This window comes from Colius striatus, chromosome 9 (assembly GCF_028858725.1).
Source record: "Colius striatus isolate bColStr4 chromosome 9, bColStr4.1.hap1, whole genome shotgun sequence".
NCBI classification, from domain to species: Eukaryota; Metazoa; Chordata; class Aves; order Coliiformes; family Coliidae; genus Colius; species Colius striatus.
Window position 1 is genome coordinate 3,818,067 of NC_084767.1, and position 20,018 is coordinate 3,838,084.

At 41.4% G+C, this 20,018-nt stretch overlaps 1 protein-coding gene across 2 annotated transcripts in view; it reads right to left on the bottom strand.

Moving 5' to 3' along the window:
• The window catches only part of CPEB4 (cytoplasmic polyadenylation element binding protein 4), a 41,075-nt gene extending 22,811 nt beyond the window's left edge, over window positions 1–18,264 (bottom strand). The window contains exons 1-2 of one of the 2 annotated variants that reach the window (XR_009819305.1): window positions 15,236–18,260; window positions 5,377–5,458 (exon numbers count right to left, since the gene is read on the bottom strand). Coding sequence is in view for 1 of the 2 variants with exons in the window: in XM_062002896.1 (XP_061858880.1) it covers window positions 5,377–5,458; window positions 15,236–16,357 (1,204 nt within the window). In the remaining variant the exon portion in view is untranslated. Of the gene's footprint in view, window positions 1–5,376; window positions 5,459–15,235 lie in introns of both variants that reach the window. The other variant, XM_062002896.1, reaches the window with a different exon arrangement.
• Between the last annotated feature and the right edge of the window lie 1,754 nt (window positions 18,265–20,018).

Sequence of the window (20,018 nt, forward strand, 5' to 3'; positions counted from 1 at the left end):
TCGGCCCTAAAGCGAGCGTGTCCTCACAGGGACAAGGCGGCGCGGGGGAGGTTGAGCCGATTCCTCAGCTCTCTGCCAGTCCTCAGATGCTTTTGCAAACTTGAAGCATGAGTTTCTTTTTCTTCTTCTAAATCCAGATTTGCCTTTCCAAGCCTCACTGAATGGAGCATCTCTTACAAAGCAGCACTTCGCTCAAGATCAAATGTCAATTTAAACGAGAAAGCTGATGTTTATTAGGTAATAGCCAATGAATCATTACATCAGGTATGGCTCTGAGTACATCTCTCTAAGGTTAAGAGCCCAACCTAAGGTCCAGTGACAGTATTTATCAGTAGAAGATTTCTGTTCCTTCTGTGGCCCGGGGTATTTCATTTTCTTACTGAGTTGTTGGCTGTTTCTAAGCAAAGGCTCCGATAAACCTCAAATACTGGAAAGGTAGGGATAAATCAACCAACACCTCAACTGCCAGGAAAAGAACTGAGCTAACAACAGACTAAAAAATTAAGATACTGATCAATGCCCCAAAATTCTGAATATTAGCTTCATTTGGAGATAAAACCTGGCCTGACTTTTTAAGAGCAGGTACAATACTTCTACACTCAAACCCAACTGCAAACTGTGGATTGCAACAGGAACTCGAGCTGCTCATTTCAAATAAAATTCACACAGACTGCATTTCCCTCATCACAGCTCCACCAGCACAGATTGTAGTTTATTGCTATTAGACTCAGTTCAGCAATATTTTGAGACAGTAAAACAATTGGGTTTCCTCCTAATTAATATGCACTGAAATCTGCAAATCTCATTAGCCCTTCCCCAGTTACTGCACGGAAGGCAAAATTCAAGATGATCTTAAGTAGGAAACATTCAACACTGTAATTCATCTACAGTCATTCATCTACAGTTTCCAGAGACAATTACGTCAAACATTAGTTGTCTAAAAAAAAAATGTCTACTTCTTGGTGTTGTCAAAGTGAAAGGTTTGGTGCATTTTATCTCAGTTGAATACATTAAAAAGTTGCAAATGAGTAATCCTTAGATTACTCATCTGAGACAAGGCACACAAATGAGATCAATCACTGATGCTACTCGCACAGGTCTGAGGTATGACAACCAGGGTTGCCCTGTGAAAGCTCACCCACGTACAAGAGGCAGCAGAGGCCTGAAGGTGACTGCTGCATCCCTACAGACGGATGCATTTGCCAGAACTCAGTAAATAGATCAAGTAACTGTGCAGACCAAGAATAGGGAGGCATGGTTCATCTTACCAACCAACCTCAAGCATTCCTCATTGCTATGAAAAAAAAAGCAGGTTTGCTAATTAAGAAAAACCTCAAAATCTATAATTTTACATTTTAAAATAGCTCAGGGTTTCTCCTGTGTGCATATAAAGGACCACATCTCTAAAAGGGAACGTAGCCTTTTGTCATTTAGCCCTTGGCAAAAATTAAGACTGATTCTCGGAGGATTCTCATTAATTTTCTGGATTATGCAGGAAACCAAATGGCCCATTCTACTTAATTAATACGGACATCTTGCATAATCCATACGGCTACAAAAGAAGCCGCTAGTTGAGTTTCTTCCTGGATCATTAGAAAATGCTGTCAAAACTATTTTGATCTGTTTCATCAAAGAACATTTTGTAAGGTTTACCTACTTTTGTCACAACTGAAATAGTTTTCCAGATCACTGTTAAGGGGCTGATGATTGCTTTAAACATTCATTTGGGTATATTTGCCCACTTGGAGTAATCCTCAATAGTGCTAGTTCTCATCATTCTGGCTTTCCATCCCTCAAATTTAGTGCTGCTGTTCCACACTCTCCTCTAGTATCTGTATGTACACTCTGACCTTATGCTACTTCTAAAACCTTCCTTTTTGTGCATATGTATGTTTAGTCTTTAGAGACTACTTCATACTTACAGCATTCAAGCAGATACTGAGCTACTCACACCCCAGTCTTACAGGAGTGCTTTGGAGTGCTGGAAGCAGATGTACTGGCCTGCTGCTTTAATCCATTTCACCTTGAGTAATTTCCAGGCCTTATATTCTGAACTGAACCATAGGATATTTCAGTCTATGCTTCTAAAGTATTTAAAGACATTTCAGTGTCACTTAACAAGGAAATATTTAGTCAATCTACTACTACAGTAATGCTCAAATTGCCATCTGGAAGACCCAGATTGAAAAAAATCAGTCTGTGGATCCCAGGCTCAGCTCATGAAGGCTGAATACATTGTAAAGAAGATGCAATTAGTCTCCAGGGAAAGGCTTCTGCAGGCTGTCATTGGCTATGCAACATGCAACACACTCACTCATGTGGATAAAAATAACATATTGAAATGGCAGCTGCTCAGCAAAGGAAGAGGATTTGAGCACAGATAAAAATACACCTTAAAAAGGAGGGGGGAAGAAATGCTGAAATGCTTATCAGATGCATTAAAAAGGTAATATTGAATGTACTGAATCAATGACACAGTTCACCTTTGAACCTCGAGCAGGAAACCCTATTTACTTCATACAGAAAGAAAACCTGGGAATATAATTATTACTGTCCTAAACAAACCCAAGGCTAACATGGCCCAATCACCTCAGTCAAGAGGTGATTCACTCTGTGCATGGATTTTGCGAAATTCTGAAGAATTCCTACTTACAATTTTATTACAGGAACTAAAACCTGCTGTTCTGAACATACCATTTAAACACAGAAATTATTTCCAAGAGGCAGCAGGTTCTAAATTGTGACTGGTATCTGTTATGTCCATATTCTAAGTTGTTTTGAAGGTATATATTAATATAGTATTTCTTTCTCTCAAAGTCTATTACAATATGAAAGGAGGTGGTGGTAATGTTGCATACTAAACTCATGTTGAGTCAATATTAAAGACTTTCAAAGACTCACTTGAAGATAGCAGTGAGACCTATTAGATCATCTACATTATTTCCATGCCATGCAGAGATTGCTCTCTACAGGATGTTTTATTAGTGTCTTGCCCAGGCTATTTTTAAAGTCTCAAACCCAGAAGCTTTTCCTTTCTGAGAGTACCCAACTTTAGTTTAAAAGCACCATGTGCACTGATTAACTCATTTAAAATGCAAACCAAAAAAACTTTTTATGGGTTTGCTCGTTTAACTGCAGGTGTTTGAAATGGCAAGTAAGACTGGAACTGACAATCATAATTTGTCATATTTTAAGACTTCTAGATCCAAGGTTTTTTAAGATTCCTTTCAATCAGTTTAAATAAACAGGAGGCAAGAAGAGAAAAAGAGAAAATGAGAATCTGTGTTAAGACATCCAGCTGACACAGATGGAAAAAATCCCACACAAGCCCTTGTGATCGCATGATCCCTTGCTCAGACTTGACTTAGTCCCAGCAAGTTACCATTTTGTTCCAGTTCTATCAGTTGGTTTAATTAAAGGTATTTCCCCTTCTTACAAATCTTGCCCTGCTTACAGATGGTCACTGCAGCATTATCACAACATGGTAGATGCTGGTTTGAATAAAGATCCATTCCTAAGTATATTACAGCAACTAAGCTACTGCATGATATGCCAGACAAGCAGCAAATTCAGTGTACTGAATTTTCACTATAAACAAACAATACTTTTGCTGAGGAAAATTAGACTTCATGACAAAGTATTTCACATAGGATCACTTAATTCTTTCACCTAGGTTTTAAGCCTTTTTCTTTACAGTTTTATTATAACTGTTAACCATGAAACGGGACAATTTATAAGGAAGTGAAGAAATAATCCCCAGAACAATACCTGTTTGATACTACTACGTTTCAATCAGTATGATACAACACACATAAAACTTTAGACAAACCACAGATGACTCTGCAAGAGGGGATGAACAACCAAGCTCAAGCAGGAATTAGCGTGTATCACAACTGTATGTACTCTTTGCTGACACACTTATTCCATCAGTCTTAAAATATGGTAAGCACTCAGATTTGAATTGACAACAATCTTTAAACTAAAAATCACAGTACTGCACAGAACTACCCTTGTTTAGTTGCAGGATATAAACACATACAAAGCTAACTTTATTAAATTCAAATTTAAAGGGAAATTTTATTTGTTCTACAGCCATATCACCTTGGGTTGTTATTTTGCCAGACTTCAACAGCTCAAACTTGGGTTAGGCCTGCCTTATAGCTGAATAGACAAGTCTCAGGGCAAATCCCAGGTGCTGTAGGAAGGGCACCTGACTCTTGGTTCACTACACAATGCTGAGGGCACAGGATGTTGTCAGCATATAAAAGAAATGAAAGCTGTTTCTACTTGTCAAAAGCCTGGCCCCCACTATGTAACAAAGGAATGCACTTTGGTTGTTTAATTCATTTTGCTTTACTTTTATCTACATTGAGTTCTCCTTGTCATTTCAATAGGAAAGTGTATTTCTTGGTGTTTCTCATCGTCCTGAATTGCAGCACAATACTGGGGAGGTGAAACAGATGCTGCACTTCAGCTCACAGTGGATGCAGAAGTACAAGTTATTGCCAGTTTATCAAAGGTTGAGCAAGAATCCTTATTAAAACAAGTCAGATTTCATTAACATCACAAGCCTTGATATTAAAAGAAATTTAATTTCAGAAAACACAAATGCAGGTTTGTTTTTTTAGTGGTCTCATGACCGGTAGCAAACTTGAATGCCTAGATAATGAGTGTAAGTAAGAGTCTGACTACTTATACAAGTAATCATGGTATTGAAATAGATTACTCATTATGGAGAACAAGAATAAGAAACTACACTTCTGAATTGTGTACCATAAGCAATTTCTATTCAGGTTTGGATAAAATATGTAGACAATGCTTTGAATATTTTCTAACTTGAGGTATTTTCAAGGAAAGAATATCTGCAAGTCAATTTAAGGCCCTTTTCCTTTCCCCATGGTACAAAGAATTCTGCAATGCAAGGCAGCAACAAAAAGAGTTGAAGGATGAAATAGTCAGTGTTCTCCAAATGACATAATTAAACCTCATTCTTCCCCAGGACAGAAAGAACTATGACTTCAGCACCATTAAGCAAAAAGTTACATCTCACTGAGCTGCACAATATTCCTGAAGTTGATCATTTTTACAGGCTGCACACATTGTATCTATTAAAAACAACACTGGCATCTTACACAAAAGATCAGCTTATGTTTGTTCCACATTGTTTTGTATGAAGACAAAACACTCAAGTGCTCATGTGTTGCAACAGCTTCATCTAGAGACAACTGAAAAAACGGAAGCCTACCCCATCTGACTGGCATGTATTAGGTGCACAATGTTAACTTCACTTTTCCTAACCAAAACTAAAGTTTATCATTCTAAGTAAGAACATTTTCCCAATTATTTACTCAGGAAATAGTATCTTTCTAAATTTACCTTTCAGTGAATCATTTTCAGCTCTCATTATGTCAATTAGCGAGTTCTCCAGTGAATGCATGTCAAAAGTCCTTGTGCGATCCTGCAAGCAAATACAGAGACAGTTTAGGCAACATGCAGTGTTAAACAAGACCATCTGAAACATACAAACTTCAGTTTCATTCTAGTTTGCTACAGTAGAATTAAGCAAAACCATATACACCACTAAATCTGTCTGATATAGGAATGTTAAAGATCATAACATTCTTAAATATGAATCTGATCTATATCATAACCAATCATTTAAGAACCTCAATTCCACATTTAGGTTGCTAAATACTCCTAGCTATACAGTTAAGGTTTGTTACAAATAATTTCACTTAGGAAGTAAAGATCATATGCTGGGAGACAGAATTGCAAAGAGAAATCATAAAATAGGTACTTCAGCTGGAATTTATGACAATCTAAATTCCAGAAACACACAGAATTTCCTTCCCTTAAACTACTACTCAAATAATCCAATTCTGCAGTCAGCTCAAATGCAGCATAATTATAAAGTAGTCCATACAAGCAGCAGTGTTCCAAATAGTCTACATTACTAGATGACAACTTAGCTCTGACTTTTAATTCCCTGACTTCCCATGCTTGGTATTCCAAGCATTATTAGAATTGAAGGAGGAATCAACAAACAGGAGGCAAGACGTCTCATGTACCTTACTATATCATTATCTCAAGCCATTTGAAGCATACTTACCAAATATTTCTCCTTCTTATTAACCAAAGCCAACATTTAACACGTGCATGGTTCAGACTTTCCCAACTAAAAGAAACTGTACCCATCTGACGCCACGTTAGTGTAAGGCACTGCACAACGTAAAATATCCTGGCACTGCATTACTTTAATTAGCAAATTCAGAATAACTGAAATTATATGTACAATTTTAAATATTTACAGTTATCATAAAACTAATGGAGGAAAAAAACATCTCATTCCCAAATGTATTCACTTATCCATGTTATCCACATATACATTTACATTAATCCACCTGAAATTTAATTTTTCTGTGTCCAAGGAGAACTCTAACATCAGTTCTAAAGATTTTATTTCATTCATGTTCTAAGAGATTCACCTATGAAGCGAGATCGAGCCTGGAAAGCATCTGTTCAAATAAGAACGCAAAATGCGAGCTATTCAAGACAGACATTTGCTCTAAACTGCGTCTCTGCAACTATTGTTATTACAGCAGTGAATATATATTTTTTTGTCCCTAACTCTAGCTGTGAAGCTGAAATTTCTCCAAAGCACACAGATCCGGCCTTGATCCTTTGTGAAACCACTGGTGAAGTAAAAAATGGTATTGCACAAAGCCAGTTGTGCACCATGTTACAAATGTCCTTTCCTTCCAGTGAGGAGGTGGTAAAGCAGCACTGACTGCAGCATTGCAAGGGCTGTTCTATCAGACAATCATCAGTCATAGTGGGCTTTAAACACTTTATACTATTTTAAGAAGAGAAATCCTCCAGCTCCTAGAGTCCTGATCCATTTCCAAGTTATGTTCTGCCCACTACAAAACACTCCTTTTTCAGCAAAATTTCCTGGTCTTTTTCACCTCTTCAGAATGTTTTCCTGCTGGCACAAAACAGGTGACGTATTTCTACCCGGATGTGCTGTGTTTCAAATAGCATTAGAAAGAACAGAGTTTGGAACCATTTGCTTTATTAGTCTAGCCCAATATCAAATTTGCTAGAAAAACCATAGTGCTGCCCCATCTCTCCAGGGCATTTATTTCCTTAGTCGTTTATCTTACAGGGTAATTGAGGCATCTTTGATAAACTACCAAGAGCATTTCATTTTTTTTAATTTCTGTGGTTTGCTTTCACACATTTCCTACTGGTTTCTTCATTTCCTAGCAGTATTTTGTTTATTGGCTTGGCTTATACATTACTAGTTCATAACTATTTCAAACTCTAGCTACACCAAAATATCTCAGTAGGACTGAGTAAAAGCCCTTAGGTCTGCTGGACTCATTAGGATGCAGAATGGATACCAGAAGACTATCTACATTTTTCAGCAATCCTCATAACATGACAAAAATTGCCTAAAGCACAGGTGGGAGCACTGTCTGAAAATCTGACTTCCCTCAACCACTCCTTCCTCCATGCTGACTTTTGACAGTGCATTGTGTTTCTCTCTGGGGAATTAACCTCCAGTCCAACCCATCAACAGCTACAACATTTTTATTTCACAAAGTGTAGAACCTCAGTAGTTCCAAGTCTTTGTTGAATTTGTGACATTTAACGTTTCAGTTGTCCAAGAGACACAAAGGAAAAAACCCAGGCTGAGTAATTTCTAGTTTATTGCGTTGGGTGCACGCTGGAGTACACGAGCTCAAAGCCAGTCTCTTGTCTCTAAATTTCTGTGTTACATTGAGTTGAGTGATGAACCGAGGGGTTTGCTGCAATGGCAAGTTTTTAATATTCAGAACAGAGGCTTTAAATATTTGAGGGGAAAAAAACCCAAAACTGGTTAGCTGACAGGGACCCCCACACTCTCCGGTGGCTGCTTTTTGTGGTGAAGAGTTCATAGTTTTCCCCTTCTGAGTAAACCCAGCTAGCTGTCACTTCTCCAGTATAAGGTCTATAAGCTTCCAGTCATATTGCAAACATTTTATAACATGACCCCATGCACCAATACAGAAGCTGAGCTGGTGATCCTCCTACCTGCAGCTATTAGCAATCACATGAAATCATTTATCTTTCCAACAAAAGGTCTCTGTGCTTACAGCATAAATTGCCCCAGCCTCAGCACCCTTGGGAAGATCAGTCTTATCCCTGGGCTGTGTGGAACAATTTGTTCCTCCATGCCACTGCTTGCCAATTAGACTGCAAACCATGTTAAGCACAATAAGAGTCACTACTGCTGTTACACTGAATTTGGATATATTCCTGAAATTAATGCAGCAGTCCACCTCTCTGGAAATGCAGAGTAATTCAAGAACATGGTATATAAGTGAACCTGTACACATCTAATGAAAAGAGGTCAGAGTCATATTACGTCCTAAATAAAACCAGCCAAAATGCTGTGCTCAGCAGGTTCAGAGGTTTGCACAGTGCTTATTATAAAATAGCTCTGTTAATTTAGTTAACAACTTGCTCTGATACCAAAAGGGTTCACACTACTAGACAAAGTTACCATTGGTAGGGGTTTTTTTGGGGGGGTTATACAATTTAAAGGCCTTATAGTGAGACTGCTTTGAAACCAGTAGCACAAATTTTGCCAGTCTTAACACCTTAACAAGATGGCCAGCACATTTCATCAGAAACACATATCATTTCTGAAATATAGCTATGTATTTTATACTTAACAAAAATAAAGGCTGATGACAGGTTAGTGGTAGTTGCCATATTGCTGAAGAAATACATAACCATACATTGAATTTCATAACATCAAAAATAGCTGTAACAGTCAAGATAATGATCATTAACTGGTAACTGAACATGAGTTGTTCTCATATCCATATTAGCTAGGACTTATAAAGTACATAAGCCATGCTACACTGATGAAAAAAGTGAAGTTTTCTTCAAAACAGTTCAGGTAGAGAGTTCTAACAACAACATGGTGGTGTTTTTAATGGCTCAATTCACAAAACTACAGTGCTTTCCATGAAGCTGGATTGCTTACTGTACACTTTTTAACTGGTTTATAAAGATATGGAGATAATGACTACCCTGGAATAAAGCAGAGTGTGTACACTTCAGGAACAAAATAAGCTAACTACAGTCTGATGTTGTTTATCCAGGCTGATCACAAGAACTTGGCTTTACACAAGTTTGTTTAGGGCATCTAAAATTGGACTTTGTCAGAGGGCTCAAAGGGCACACAGATTTATCCTTGGGAAATAGAACTGAGGCAGAAAGACATCAGGTTGAACACAAGGCCACAAAAACAAACAAAACCCCCAAATCAACCTGCAGTCTTAATACATGACACTGTTTAAAATGTCAGCCAACACCTCAAAAGACATTCATTATACATTTTTGAATAAGCAGGATTGTTTTCACAATAATAGACAAGAGGTGGCAGCTAGCAGATGTGGTTAAGAGGGAGCTATTCAACACTGTAGATCCTCTGGAACAGCAAACACAACAGTTTTGAACTACACACTGGCCAGCTCTGTCTACAGAAAAAGAAAACTATTCTCCTACTGCCTAGAAATCATTTGTAAGTACATAAAGTGCTCACAATAATGCAACCTCATTGTTAAAGCATAAAGAATAGAAGCTGGGGCTTCATGTCACAACTTTGTCACTTGGTTCATACAGCATGGGCAAAACACTTCACCTCTGTGACTACAGTGGCTTCCCCACTAAAATACAGACAAATTATGTTTTGAGCTCTTGTAAAAAGCAAAAAAAATGGAGCCACCTGCAAATAGGAAATCACTAATTCCCATTCCAGTTTTATTTTTCAAAGTCCAAAGACATTTCACTCCAAAAAGACAGTCACCTAGCTGGAAGCTGGTACGACATACACTGCGATGTCCTCCGATGCAAAAGAAGTGACACGGGAATTTTTGATGCACTGAAAGATCACACTTTGCACTTCAAAATCTCACACCTAAATTCTCTTGCACATCTGCAAAATGTACCTCTAACTAGTCAAGTGCAGATTCATTATATTTAATCTGCACTCGGAGCATTACCATCACCTGAACGATTAAGATTCCAGAACCTGAGTTTCTATTCAGTGCTTCCCACGATGGGCCTCCCAGTACTAGAAATTCAAAAATATACAAAAAAGAAAGCCTGGCAAGGTATGAGCACTTGCTGGTAGCTCAGGCTGTGCCTAATCTTATAAAACAATTTTTCTGAAGACAGAGGCATCACTAATAATGTAAAGTATTCCACTGCATTAAGCAATTTGTTGAAGGTGGTTATGAAGCAGTTATTTGTGGAGTAGGTGTAGTTGCAAAACTGGGGCTTATTTGATGTATTTAAATCTTTGTCAAGATCAGAATACTTGTGAAAATTAAAAGACTCACAACTACATTTGCTGCCCTCATTATAGTATGGGAAGCCTGAAACTTTCTGAAACCTTGTACCTGTTTCCCACAATTCAAAAGCTTTCTGTCTCAGGCGAAGTGAAGTGTGTAAGGAAAGGTAATATTGTAGGTTCTAAATACCAGTTCCACATTTTTCTTTTAATTGCAAAGCAAATTTGGACTTGATTATGCTTCTGGGTAAGCTTGTCCTCCTTCCCACCATGCAGCAAATGTTGTATTCCACCTCCCAGTCCAGTATCCAGTGAATTAAAGGCTTTGAATAAACAGGTTTTTCCTGAAGGATGTTGCTGTACACTGCCCTGATCATCTTTTATAGCTTCAACAGAGAACAATAAGAAAAAGCTGGAAGAGTGACACGTAACGCAAGAGGATTTTTTTGGAGGGAGAACTTCTTGTTTAGTCAAACTTGGAACTTTTGTTTAAGTGTCAGAAATTACAGACCTTTATAAAAATTTCCAGGAAAGTGTCTGATTCTATTTTAGCCACATATTAAGGTTTTTATGTATCTTCTAGAAATTATTTTTCCACAATAACTCATGTTCTCAGTCTTTATGCTGGCCTCATAAGTATGCCATTTTCAAAGCAAAATGCTTAATAAGAGAACTCCTTTTCATCTTAGGAACATACAAACATAATTCAAATAGCTTCTAACAAAAGCTCTCTTTAAAAAGAAAACCCCGAGGTCAAAAACACACGGGAGGGCCAAAGCTGAAGTATTAACATCAGTAGTAAGTTTATAAAACAAGAACAGTGTTAACTTCCACAGTATTTAACTTGTGCATGTCATACCACATTAGAGTGCTTCTAATTCCACAGATGAGTAGCGGTAGGGAACAGCATACAAAACACTAATTACTACACAGCTGATGTAGTTATAGAAAAATTGGGTGAACAGACCCTTAAAAAAAAATCCAACTTCAAGGATTCTTTTTAAAATGACAGCTTGAAATTTCTCGGAAGAGTTGCTGTGCTGAGCTAAAAATCTAATTCTGCAAAACAAGTAGTGTCATTTGATGCTGCCTGCCATGGTGACTTATGAAAAGGTTCCTCAAAAAACAAAGAGCAAATATTAAAAAGGAATGGTGAAGAAATTTATTTGTGAAGTTCCCTCAAGAGGAAAGATTGGCAAATGCATTCAAGAGGTTATTTTTGTTTTTAATTCCAGTTCCCTGGGCATTTGTTTAACGTACTATTCCTTAACCTAGTTCTGTGGGCAAACAAATCATGACGTATAGCTCAGAATTAACACACATTCTGTAGTCACGTATGTGTTTTCTCAAACATTCCATTATCTGCCTGGGGGAAAAGTCTCTCTGGCACAGCCCCTCAATGGATTTGGAAGGGGTTATATACCTGGAAATATAGCCATCCTAGAAGAAAGGAGAAAACATTTTGAACAAGTGGATATAATGAACTGCTCTCGTGTACAAAATTCTTTGAAACGGTCAGTTATTTTCAAGCCCAGTTCCAAGAATAAACACAAATTCTCTTAAAGCATTTTTAGAGAAAGCTGAACACTGTTGCTTAACTTGCTTGTGCCTTCATGAGACTAATTCAAAAAACACCGTCATGCGTTGGAAGATGAGATCTGGAAACCTGGAAATGCCTATCAAAGCAAGATTTATGCATTGCATAACAGGCAGGATGTTCCACTCTCATGAGGAAGTACAAGTACATAGCAAAAGGAAAGCCAAAACAATCTTGAGGGCAATGCTGCAGTAAAATGCAATTACTGAGCACTTAGTTTGTCAGTGCTGCTGGGAGAGAAGAAGCAAGAATTATTTTAAAAAATCAGTAACTTTGTAAGCTGCAACAGTCACAATCAAAGCATTTTCATTTATTAATCCTCAGGGAAGCCTGTTATATCGAAAAGACTCCTTTTGTTTATTTGGTTTTTTTCTGTTTTTTTAATTCAGGAACCATTTTTTCATTTGGAGACCATTTCCTTTTGAAATGAACGCACAAAGAACAATGGCTTTTCTCTTTTCAAAAGAGCTTTGAAGGGGGAAGCCTGCCCAGTGGCTAAAGCACAATATCAAAACTTAATTTCATTAACAGATCTGGTAAGTCTTCTCTGACCTTGCTTCCAGTTCCATCTCTGCAACAAGAGGTTCCTACAGACACGCTACTTCCAAAGCATTATGAGACAGAATTCCAAACGAAAAACACTTAAAGCAAAAAGCACAATGTTTTGCATGCAGCTCTCAATATCAAGCAAGCAATCATCAAGTTGAGAGAGTCTTAAAACAGATCACGAGAGTGTTTTCATTTCACCTGTGTCATTGGGAATGCCCATTTCATCACAAGTGTCTAAGGGCCGTGGGCAGAAATATTTGAAGTGAGCAGCAGTTCACATGAGTGGCTTATGAGGACATTATGCAGTGTTGTCCTCTCCAACGAGGAAGCAAGCACTTACACTTGGGTTACCCTAAGATTTCCATCAAAACATCAACTTCTGCGTTTCATCAAGCTTTGGAGCAGAGGCAATCTTTGAGGAAAAAAAGAAAGCCATCCCCAAATATTTGCAATGGCTGGTTTACATCTTGCTTTCTGAAGAAACTCATTTTCACTAGATTGCAGCAACACTTGTTAATGATTTAAGCAGCAAAACATAAATATTAAATGAAAGGAATCGTTGTATCAAATGACTCCCATTATGTTGCTGCAGCTAAAGGCAGCTTGCAATTATTTCCTAAATAGGACTCTAAGAAGATTCCAGTAACAAAACAGCTTTGTCCGGTACATGATTGCATCATTACTTCATATATGTAATGTGTATGAACACAAATAAACAATAAGCAAAACCCCTTATTTCTGCTTGGAGTCAGGCATACAATCAACATAACCACAAAAAAAAAAAATTACAAAGACATCAAAGGTCAAACCTTACATCATTTGGTTCCAGTGATTCAAAAATCCAGTATGCTTTCAAGATGCAAATGACTAAGTGATCAAAGGAGCTGAAGATTTTATAGATATTTTTCAAAAGTTATACAAAGCAGTTGTCCAAGATGGCTTCAAAATTAATCAGCATCTCCCTAGGTCTGCAGTGCTGAAGTCCTGTTTTGCTGCCCTGCCCTTTTCTTCACAGAAGTGATAGTAAGAGACTGGAAAAGCACTTCAACACTTTCCTTTTCTTGGCATGAAGGAGTGTCAGACTTGGTCTTGACATGTACAGCTTCATCTTAGTGTTTATGTAAACAGATACCAACAAGCTACACGAAAATTATTTCTTTACTATGATCAGAATACACGTGTCTGATATTTTCCACTTGGAACACAACCCAGAAGTCAAGGTTGACTTTGCCAATTTCCTGAAATTTCCTTGATGTCAAACGAAGCTCATTTCTAACACCGAGTATGTATTTGGGCCTTATACACAGGAGCAAGGACACACTTGATCTCATTCTGTCACTCTGAACATCAGATACGTGTCAGTGTACAGAATGAATTAAACTGTGAGCCAAGTCTCGCTGCAGTGAGGCTGAAAAAAGACCAACTCCAGCTGTGCCCCTTTTTCTAATGCTTTCAGTGTATAGATTCGGTATGCTGGACACAGGTTCATTACATTAATTACAAATCCTGACATTAAAATCAATTATGACTATGCATTCTAAATTTGCAAGGGCTCTACCTGATATTGAACCAGCTCTGCAGTAGAAAAAAGGTCTCTAATGGAAAGTTATTGCCAGCAGCTGCTCTGCTGTCAGAGGCTGGCTCTGCAAACCAAACAGAAACTGAACAGTCCACGAAGAGCTGTGTCTGAATCCACAAAGTCGTTATTAGATACATTTCTACTTCTTTAGAGTGATTTCTAACATGAGACACGGTTTTTATCTACAGATCTTTCAAATTATTTTAAAGTAGGTCACCCTGGTTCTTGCAGCATGGCTACAAACACTGCCATCATTTCGAAATTTGTACTTTTGCCCTCATTTGAAGATGTTGAAAAACAACCTTCTGAAAGTAAAAGAACTCCTGGGTTTTTAGTTTCACCCTAGAAGAGTTTACAGAAGACACACACGAAAGCTAGATTTAACTAGTGGTCAGATGAAGAGTACTGCTGTTTGAATTTTTGCTGCAAACGAAGTTTAAGATTACACAGTTCTTTTCTAATTGATCAAAAAGTCACCCCAGAAGGAGAGGCTGAACTGCCAGACAACCTGCCGCCTCCAAGGTTAGGCCACCTTAAAATGTAGGAGACTATCAATTGACACTTGCCCACATCTATTTTTGGTGATGATTTTATGGCTTGCAACCAAGCTGCCATCGCTGAGGAAAGCCAACTGTGGTGAGTACCGTCATGTAAACAAAACCGAAAGTTTCAAATCAAAATCACCCCAAAGGCTACAAAAATGATGTTGCACGACAAGTCTGTGTGATACCGTGAAACAAAATACACAAGCACTTCATCCTCTTTCACAGACGTGGTACATTCTCAAATAGTTTAGAAGGCCTCAGATCTTTCCTACTTCATCAGGCAGCACTTTTTTTCCCCTCTGCTTTGTAGATATACTTACTGTTTGGAACTAAGTTTGTTCATTGGCCATTTCTGTATTTAAGTAGCTGAAGGAAGCTGATACAAATGATCAACAGATATTTATACGACCACCATTATTACAAAAAATCCCCACCAACACTCTCCACAGCTCCCAGGGCAACTCACACTATGACATTTCATGTTACCCATTATTTTTCTATTCATTGCAGGCTCAGAAGTCACACAATCAGACTCTCCTGTTCAAACACCCGACGCTTTCAGGGCATTTTAATGTTTTTAGGAGTTATTTTTCCTATGAATATAACAGTGTGCTCACCTGAAAAGGAAAAATGTTGTCAGCTCTATTCAAACTGTCTTCCATCCACGATTTCGGAGCAAAAGCTGAGCTGGGTCGAGGATATTTCTGCAACTGGATATGATTACTTGGAAAATTCTTCTTTAAGGGTGAGATGGAGTTCAAGGGTGTTATCCCTCCATTCAGTCCCCTGCGGTGGTCCCGACCTTGGGATCCACCCCACCCACCGTATCCACCGCCACCGGGGCTCCAGGAAGATGGTGTAGGCGATGGACTTTGGTAGCTGCTCCATGGAGAAGGTGGCTTGTTAAGATTATTAGCCAAATGAGGCAACTGATTAAAAGCAGCATTTCTATGTGTGAATGGAGGTGGATGAGGACTTGCAGGAGACCTCCTCTGTTGCTGATGCTGATTGTGATGATGCTGAAAATGGGGGTGATGAGGGTGGTGTTGAGAGAGGGGTCCAATTTGGGGGGAAAAGCTACCGCCAAAGCCAGGGCTGACGTGATGTGGAAAATTCTGAAACAGCAGAGCACCGTTATTAGCCGAGGCAGCAGGGACCCCTCCCTGGTGAAAAAAGCTTGCATCTTCATTGATTATTGTAGAAGAAGAAGGAGCTATCGCTGCAGACCAGTTACTAAAACCAGTCAGAGAAGACGCAGTGGATGTCAGGGGCTGCGTCGAAGTACCTAGCCCCGAAGCCTCTTGATAATCAAATCCTGTTAACACCGGCGATTCTATTCTTATTTTCTCCTTCCCATTGCTGTTCTCTGAAGAATTATCGCCTGGATTTTCTTCAGTTTTAGTTTTCTCGGGTTCAGAGAGCATGCCTGCTTCCTGACTTTGACCAGGAGAAAGCTGCTGTTTTTCTAGGGACTCTTGCTTTTCCTGTTGCTGAGTTTTAGATTTTTCTGACCCCAGAATCTCATCCTGAATATTATGGGCAGCTGGAGCAGGAAAGAGCCAAGCTGACCCAGCACTGCTGCCATTGGCAGCTGTGTTATTATTTATAAAAGCAGCGGGGCTGGGGGTTGCATTTTGATGATGGTGTGGAGGCTGCAGATGTGGATGAAATCTGACTGGAAAAGCTGACTTACTTCCAGTGTTGTTTTGCACTAACACTCCAAACCCGTAATCCCCCATTTATTATCTTTAGGGTTGGAATCCTCCCTGCAAGAAGAAGTTGATGTTTAGTGTTTACCTTGTCCTCTTCCGAGGCAAGATTAGCAAGTATCCTGGGTTTAGCTAGATACTCCAGTTTCTCCCTCCACTCTATTTATTTCAGATTTGGATAAAGATGTTTGTTGGGGTTTTTTTTTGCACAAGACAGATCTCTTCAGCAATTTCAATGTGTCAATTTCTGTCCGTTTCCTTCCTTTGGCCAAGAGGAAGGGAAAAATAGATCTTTGGTTCACAAAATAAGAGGTTTCCTTTTTTTCTAAAGGAAATGCACAGCAATGAGAGAAAAAGCTTATGGGGAATAAGGATAAAGAGATTCTAACTATCCTGTTTTCTTCCTCCTCAGCAGCCTTAACTCGCCCATAAATGAGTTAAGAGAGAAGAAAAAAAACCTAATATATACAATGACGTCTGGTCCCCCGACCCCTTGGCAGCAAAAAATAGATTTAAATCTGGAATAATTTAATACATCTCTATAATCTAATATATATTTTGTGTCCTGTTCCAAAAGAGTCTTTGCCGTGGGTAAGGGAAAAATTTACCTCAAGATCTCAGCATTCAGAAAGGTGAAAAGGGGGAGTGAGTTGCAGAAGAGGCTTTTTCCCCGTGCCGCTGTGTTGAGCCGATTATATTTAGTAATAATATACACTCTGTGAGTGTGTGTTTGTGTGTGTATGAGTGTGTGTGGTTGTTTAAAGGGGTAAGATCTTATCTCAGGAAATTAGTATTCTCTCTGTGTTGGGTGGGGAGTGAGTTGTGCAGGAGAAGGGTGAATTCTTGATGCTGCTCCTTTTGGGCTGGGTTTCTGAGCTCGCCAGACTCGCTTCTTATTTATGATCCAATATTTGCGTGTCCTTCATATAAGTCCCGGCTGTCCGAAGAGGAAGATTTTCATCTCAGAAATCAGCATTCACCGTTCGGGAAAAGGGAAGGGAGGGGACAGCGAGTTGTGCAGGAGGAAGGGGAAGGAGATTTTCTCGCTCTCGCTGCTGCTGAGAGGGTGGTTTCTGGTGCGGAGCTCGCCTCCTTCCACCGCGATACGTGGGCTTCCCGCGGGCGAGCGAGCCCCTGGCCGAGGCCGGGTGATAGATATGCGTTACGTGTGGGTTTCCTCCTCAGGGACTCGGCATCCAGCGGGGCAGGAGCGGGCGGCGCGGCTCGCCGGGCCCCGGCTCTCCGTGGCGTGCCCCGCGGTGTCCCCCCTCCCTCGCAAGAGTCCTGGTGTCGGGGAAAGGCAGGAGGGGTTATATTTTTTTACCTCAGGAGAGGAGCAGCCTCCGGCAGGGAGGGGAAGGTGCAGGCGGCGGGGGGCCGGGCTCCTCTCTCCCCCATGGAAGGTGTTTAACCGGTTCTCCCAATTCGCCCGGAGGTTACGGGACGGGGTCTCGGCCGCTGGGCGCAGCGGAGTGGGGGCCCGGCGGACTGACCAGGGCGCGGGGTCCGGTGACGGCGGCGGCTCCTCGGAGCAGTCCTTCCCCTGCTGCGCGTCTTCTCGGCTCCAGGCGGGCTTCCTTCCCCCTCATGTAAGCCGGCCGGGCACCGGCAGGGTCGCTGCGGGGGGCGCTGCTGCCGGGAGGTGGAAGGAGGACGGGGGGTGGGGGGGAGGCTCCGCGGACGACACCGACAGGAGAAGGGGGGGAGGGCTGCCGCGACACCGGTTCCGGGCAGTCGGGAGGCGCTTCGGTAGCCGGCGAGCCTGGCCGCGGTGGGTCCTTCGCGCGAAGGCTCCGCTGCCGCCTTGTTTTGCCTCTTTTTTTTCTATTTTCCTGCCTCCTTCCCCTCCCCCCACCCCCCCCAGCGGCCGCCGCTTCCTGCCTCGGTGCCGCAGCCGGTGCCTCCCTCCTCCCCGCCCGGCCGCTGCCGAGCCCCTTCTCCTCAGGACCGAGCTGCCGCACGAAATGACAACCAGCTGGCGGAGGCAGCGCGGCACTTCCGGTCCGGCGGCGGGCGCGCCCCCGCCCCGCCCCCGGGCCCGGCTCCCCGGCGGGAGGCCCCGCCCCGCCCCGCCCGCCGGCGGCCGCGGCGCGCCGCCATCTTTGGTAGGGGCAGGGAACACCCTTGCCGGGGCCGTCACCTTTTGGGTGCGTCGCCAGCAGCCCGGTAGCCATCCTAAGTAAGGGCAAAAGGTCAGACGGATGCCTGCGGGGCGACCATCTTGGACCGAGGAGCGTGGTTCCCGCCGGCGGCGGCCATCTTTGTGGAGGGCAAGCTGCCCTCCTCGGCGCAGGGTCCCCACAGCGCGGGGCCTCCCCGAGCCGGTGTCGCTTCTCAGGCGCTGCCCTGCTGTAGTCTCACGGCTAACGTCTGAAAATCACATCCCAAACGAAACACTGCGTGTGCCTAACACCTTTCATCACCCAACGGCTGAGGCTCCTCTCGTGAACCTCACCCTGAGCCACCACGTTCAGGCAGCCTCAGCCGTGGAATAACAGAAAGTCACATAAAACAACAAAAAGAACGTTCAGAAGGCAGCTTATGTGGAGAGACCCCACGATACCTGACTTCTGCTTGCTCTTAAGCTCTTGGAACACGTCACTGATGGAATGGCAGAGGGTCATACTGTAAATACATGGAAAACGTTGAGTTTTTCTCCAGTTGTAACAATTCTGATGGTCTGTTAAAACCCCAGCCCGCTTAAGGAGTTTAGAGACTTTCTCTCATAGCCTGTGTTGATTTTTAGAAAAGGTAAAAACACCCTGAATTAGTGAAAGAAACAGTTCGGGTTAGTCACTGGGTAATAAATGGTGGTTATCCAGGGATGCTTTCCCAGGGATGCACACGCTGTGCTGACCAACTCTTCGTCATCCAGCACGAGGGCAATTGCTGCCCATCCCAGGGGCTGAATGGGGGGGTTGTGATTTTCAGCCGTACTCCTCAGTGAAGAGGCACGAGGTTTGAGCTGTGACAGCCAGTAAGTCTCATCTTTCAGGATGATGGATGAGGGCATTACAACATTTTAAGGGCTATAAATGGAGGTGTTTATGGGGAAAGGGGTTAGAGAGACACACTTGCACTGAAGAGCAGCTCTGGGAGCTGAAGGAGTGGTGGGAGGAGAGGACCTGTGTTACATTACTCTATCTCCAACTTTCCCGTGGCTTGGTCTCCTGGACCACCATACCTTCACCTCAGCCTGGTGTACAACTGCCTTGAGCACATGGTACCGTAGGACAGGGTTGCCCCATTAACCAGTACAAAGGCCCTAGTTTCTAGTGTACTCTGAACCAGAAATGAATGCACATTGCAGCAGGTTGCACAACACAGATTTTTTATTCAGCATGCATTTTATCTCATTGTTGTTTTTTATTAAAGACTTAGTCATTATTACTTCATCACATATAGCAAATGTGTTTAAAAACAACGGGCTTGATTGTCCTCAGCTACCAGGCTGGCAAAGTGAAATTCCACTTCTACTGCAGTTACCAGATGGCTAACACCACACACTGCACATCTGATTTGGTTTTTGTATCTACAGTTACATGGTCTGTGGGCATAACCATGGGTCCAAAACTGACGTATCCTTTAAAATTTAGTCTTGCACAGAAATGTGGATTGTTCAAGGGCAGGCATCAAAACTTTTGTCTGCTACAGGCCTGTCTTGCAAAAGAGTTCATTTCTGAGATAGGTG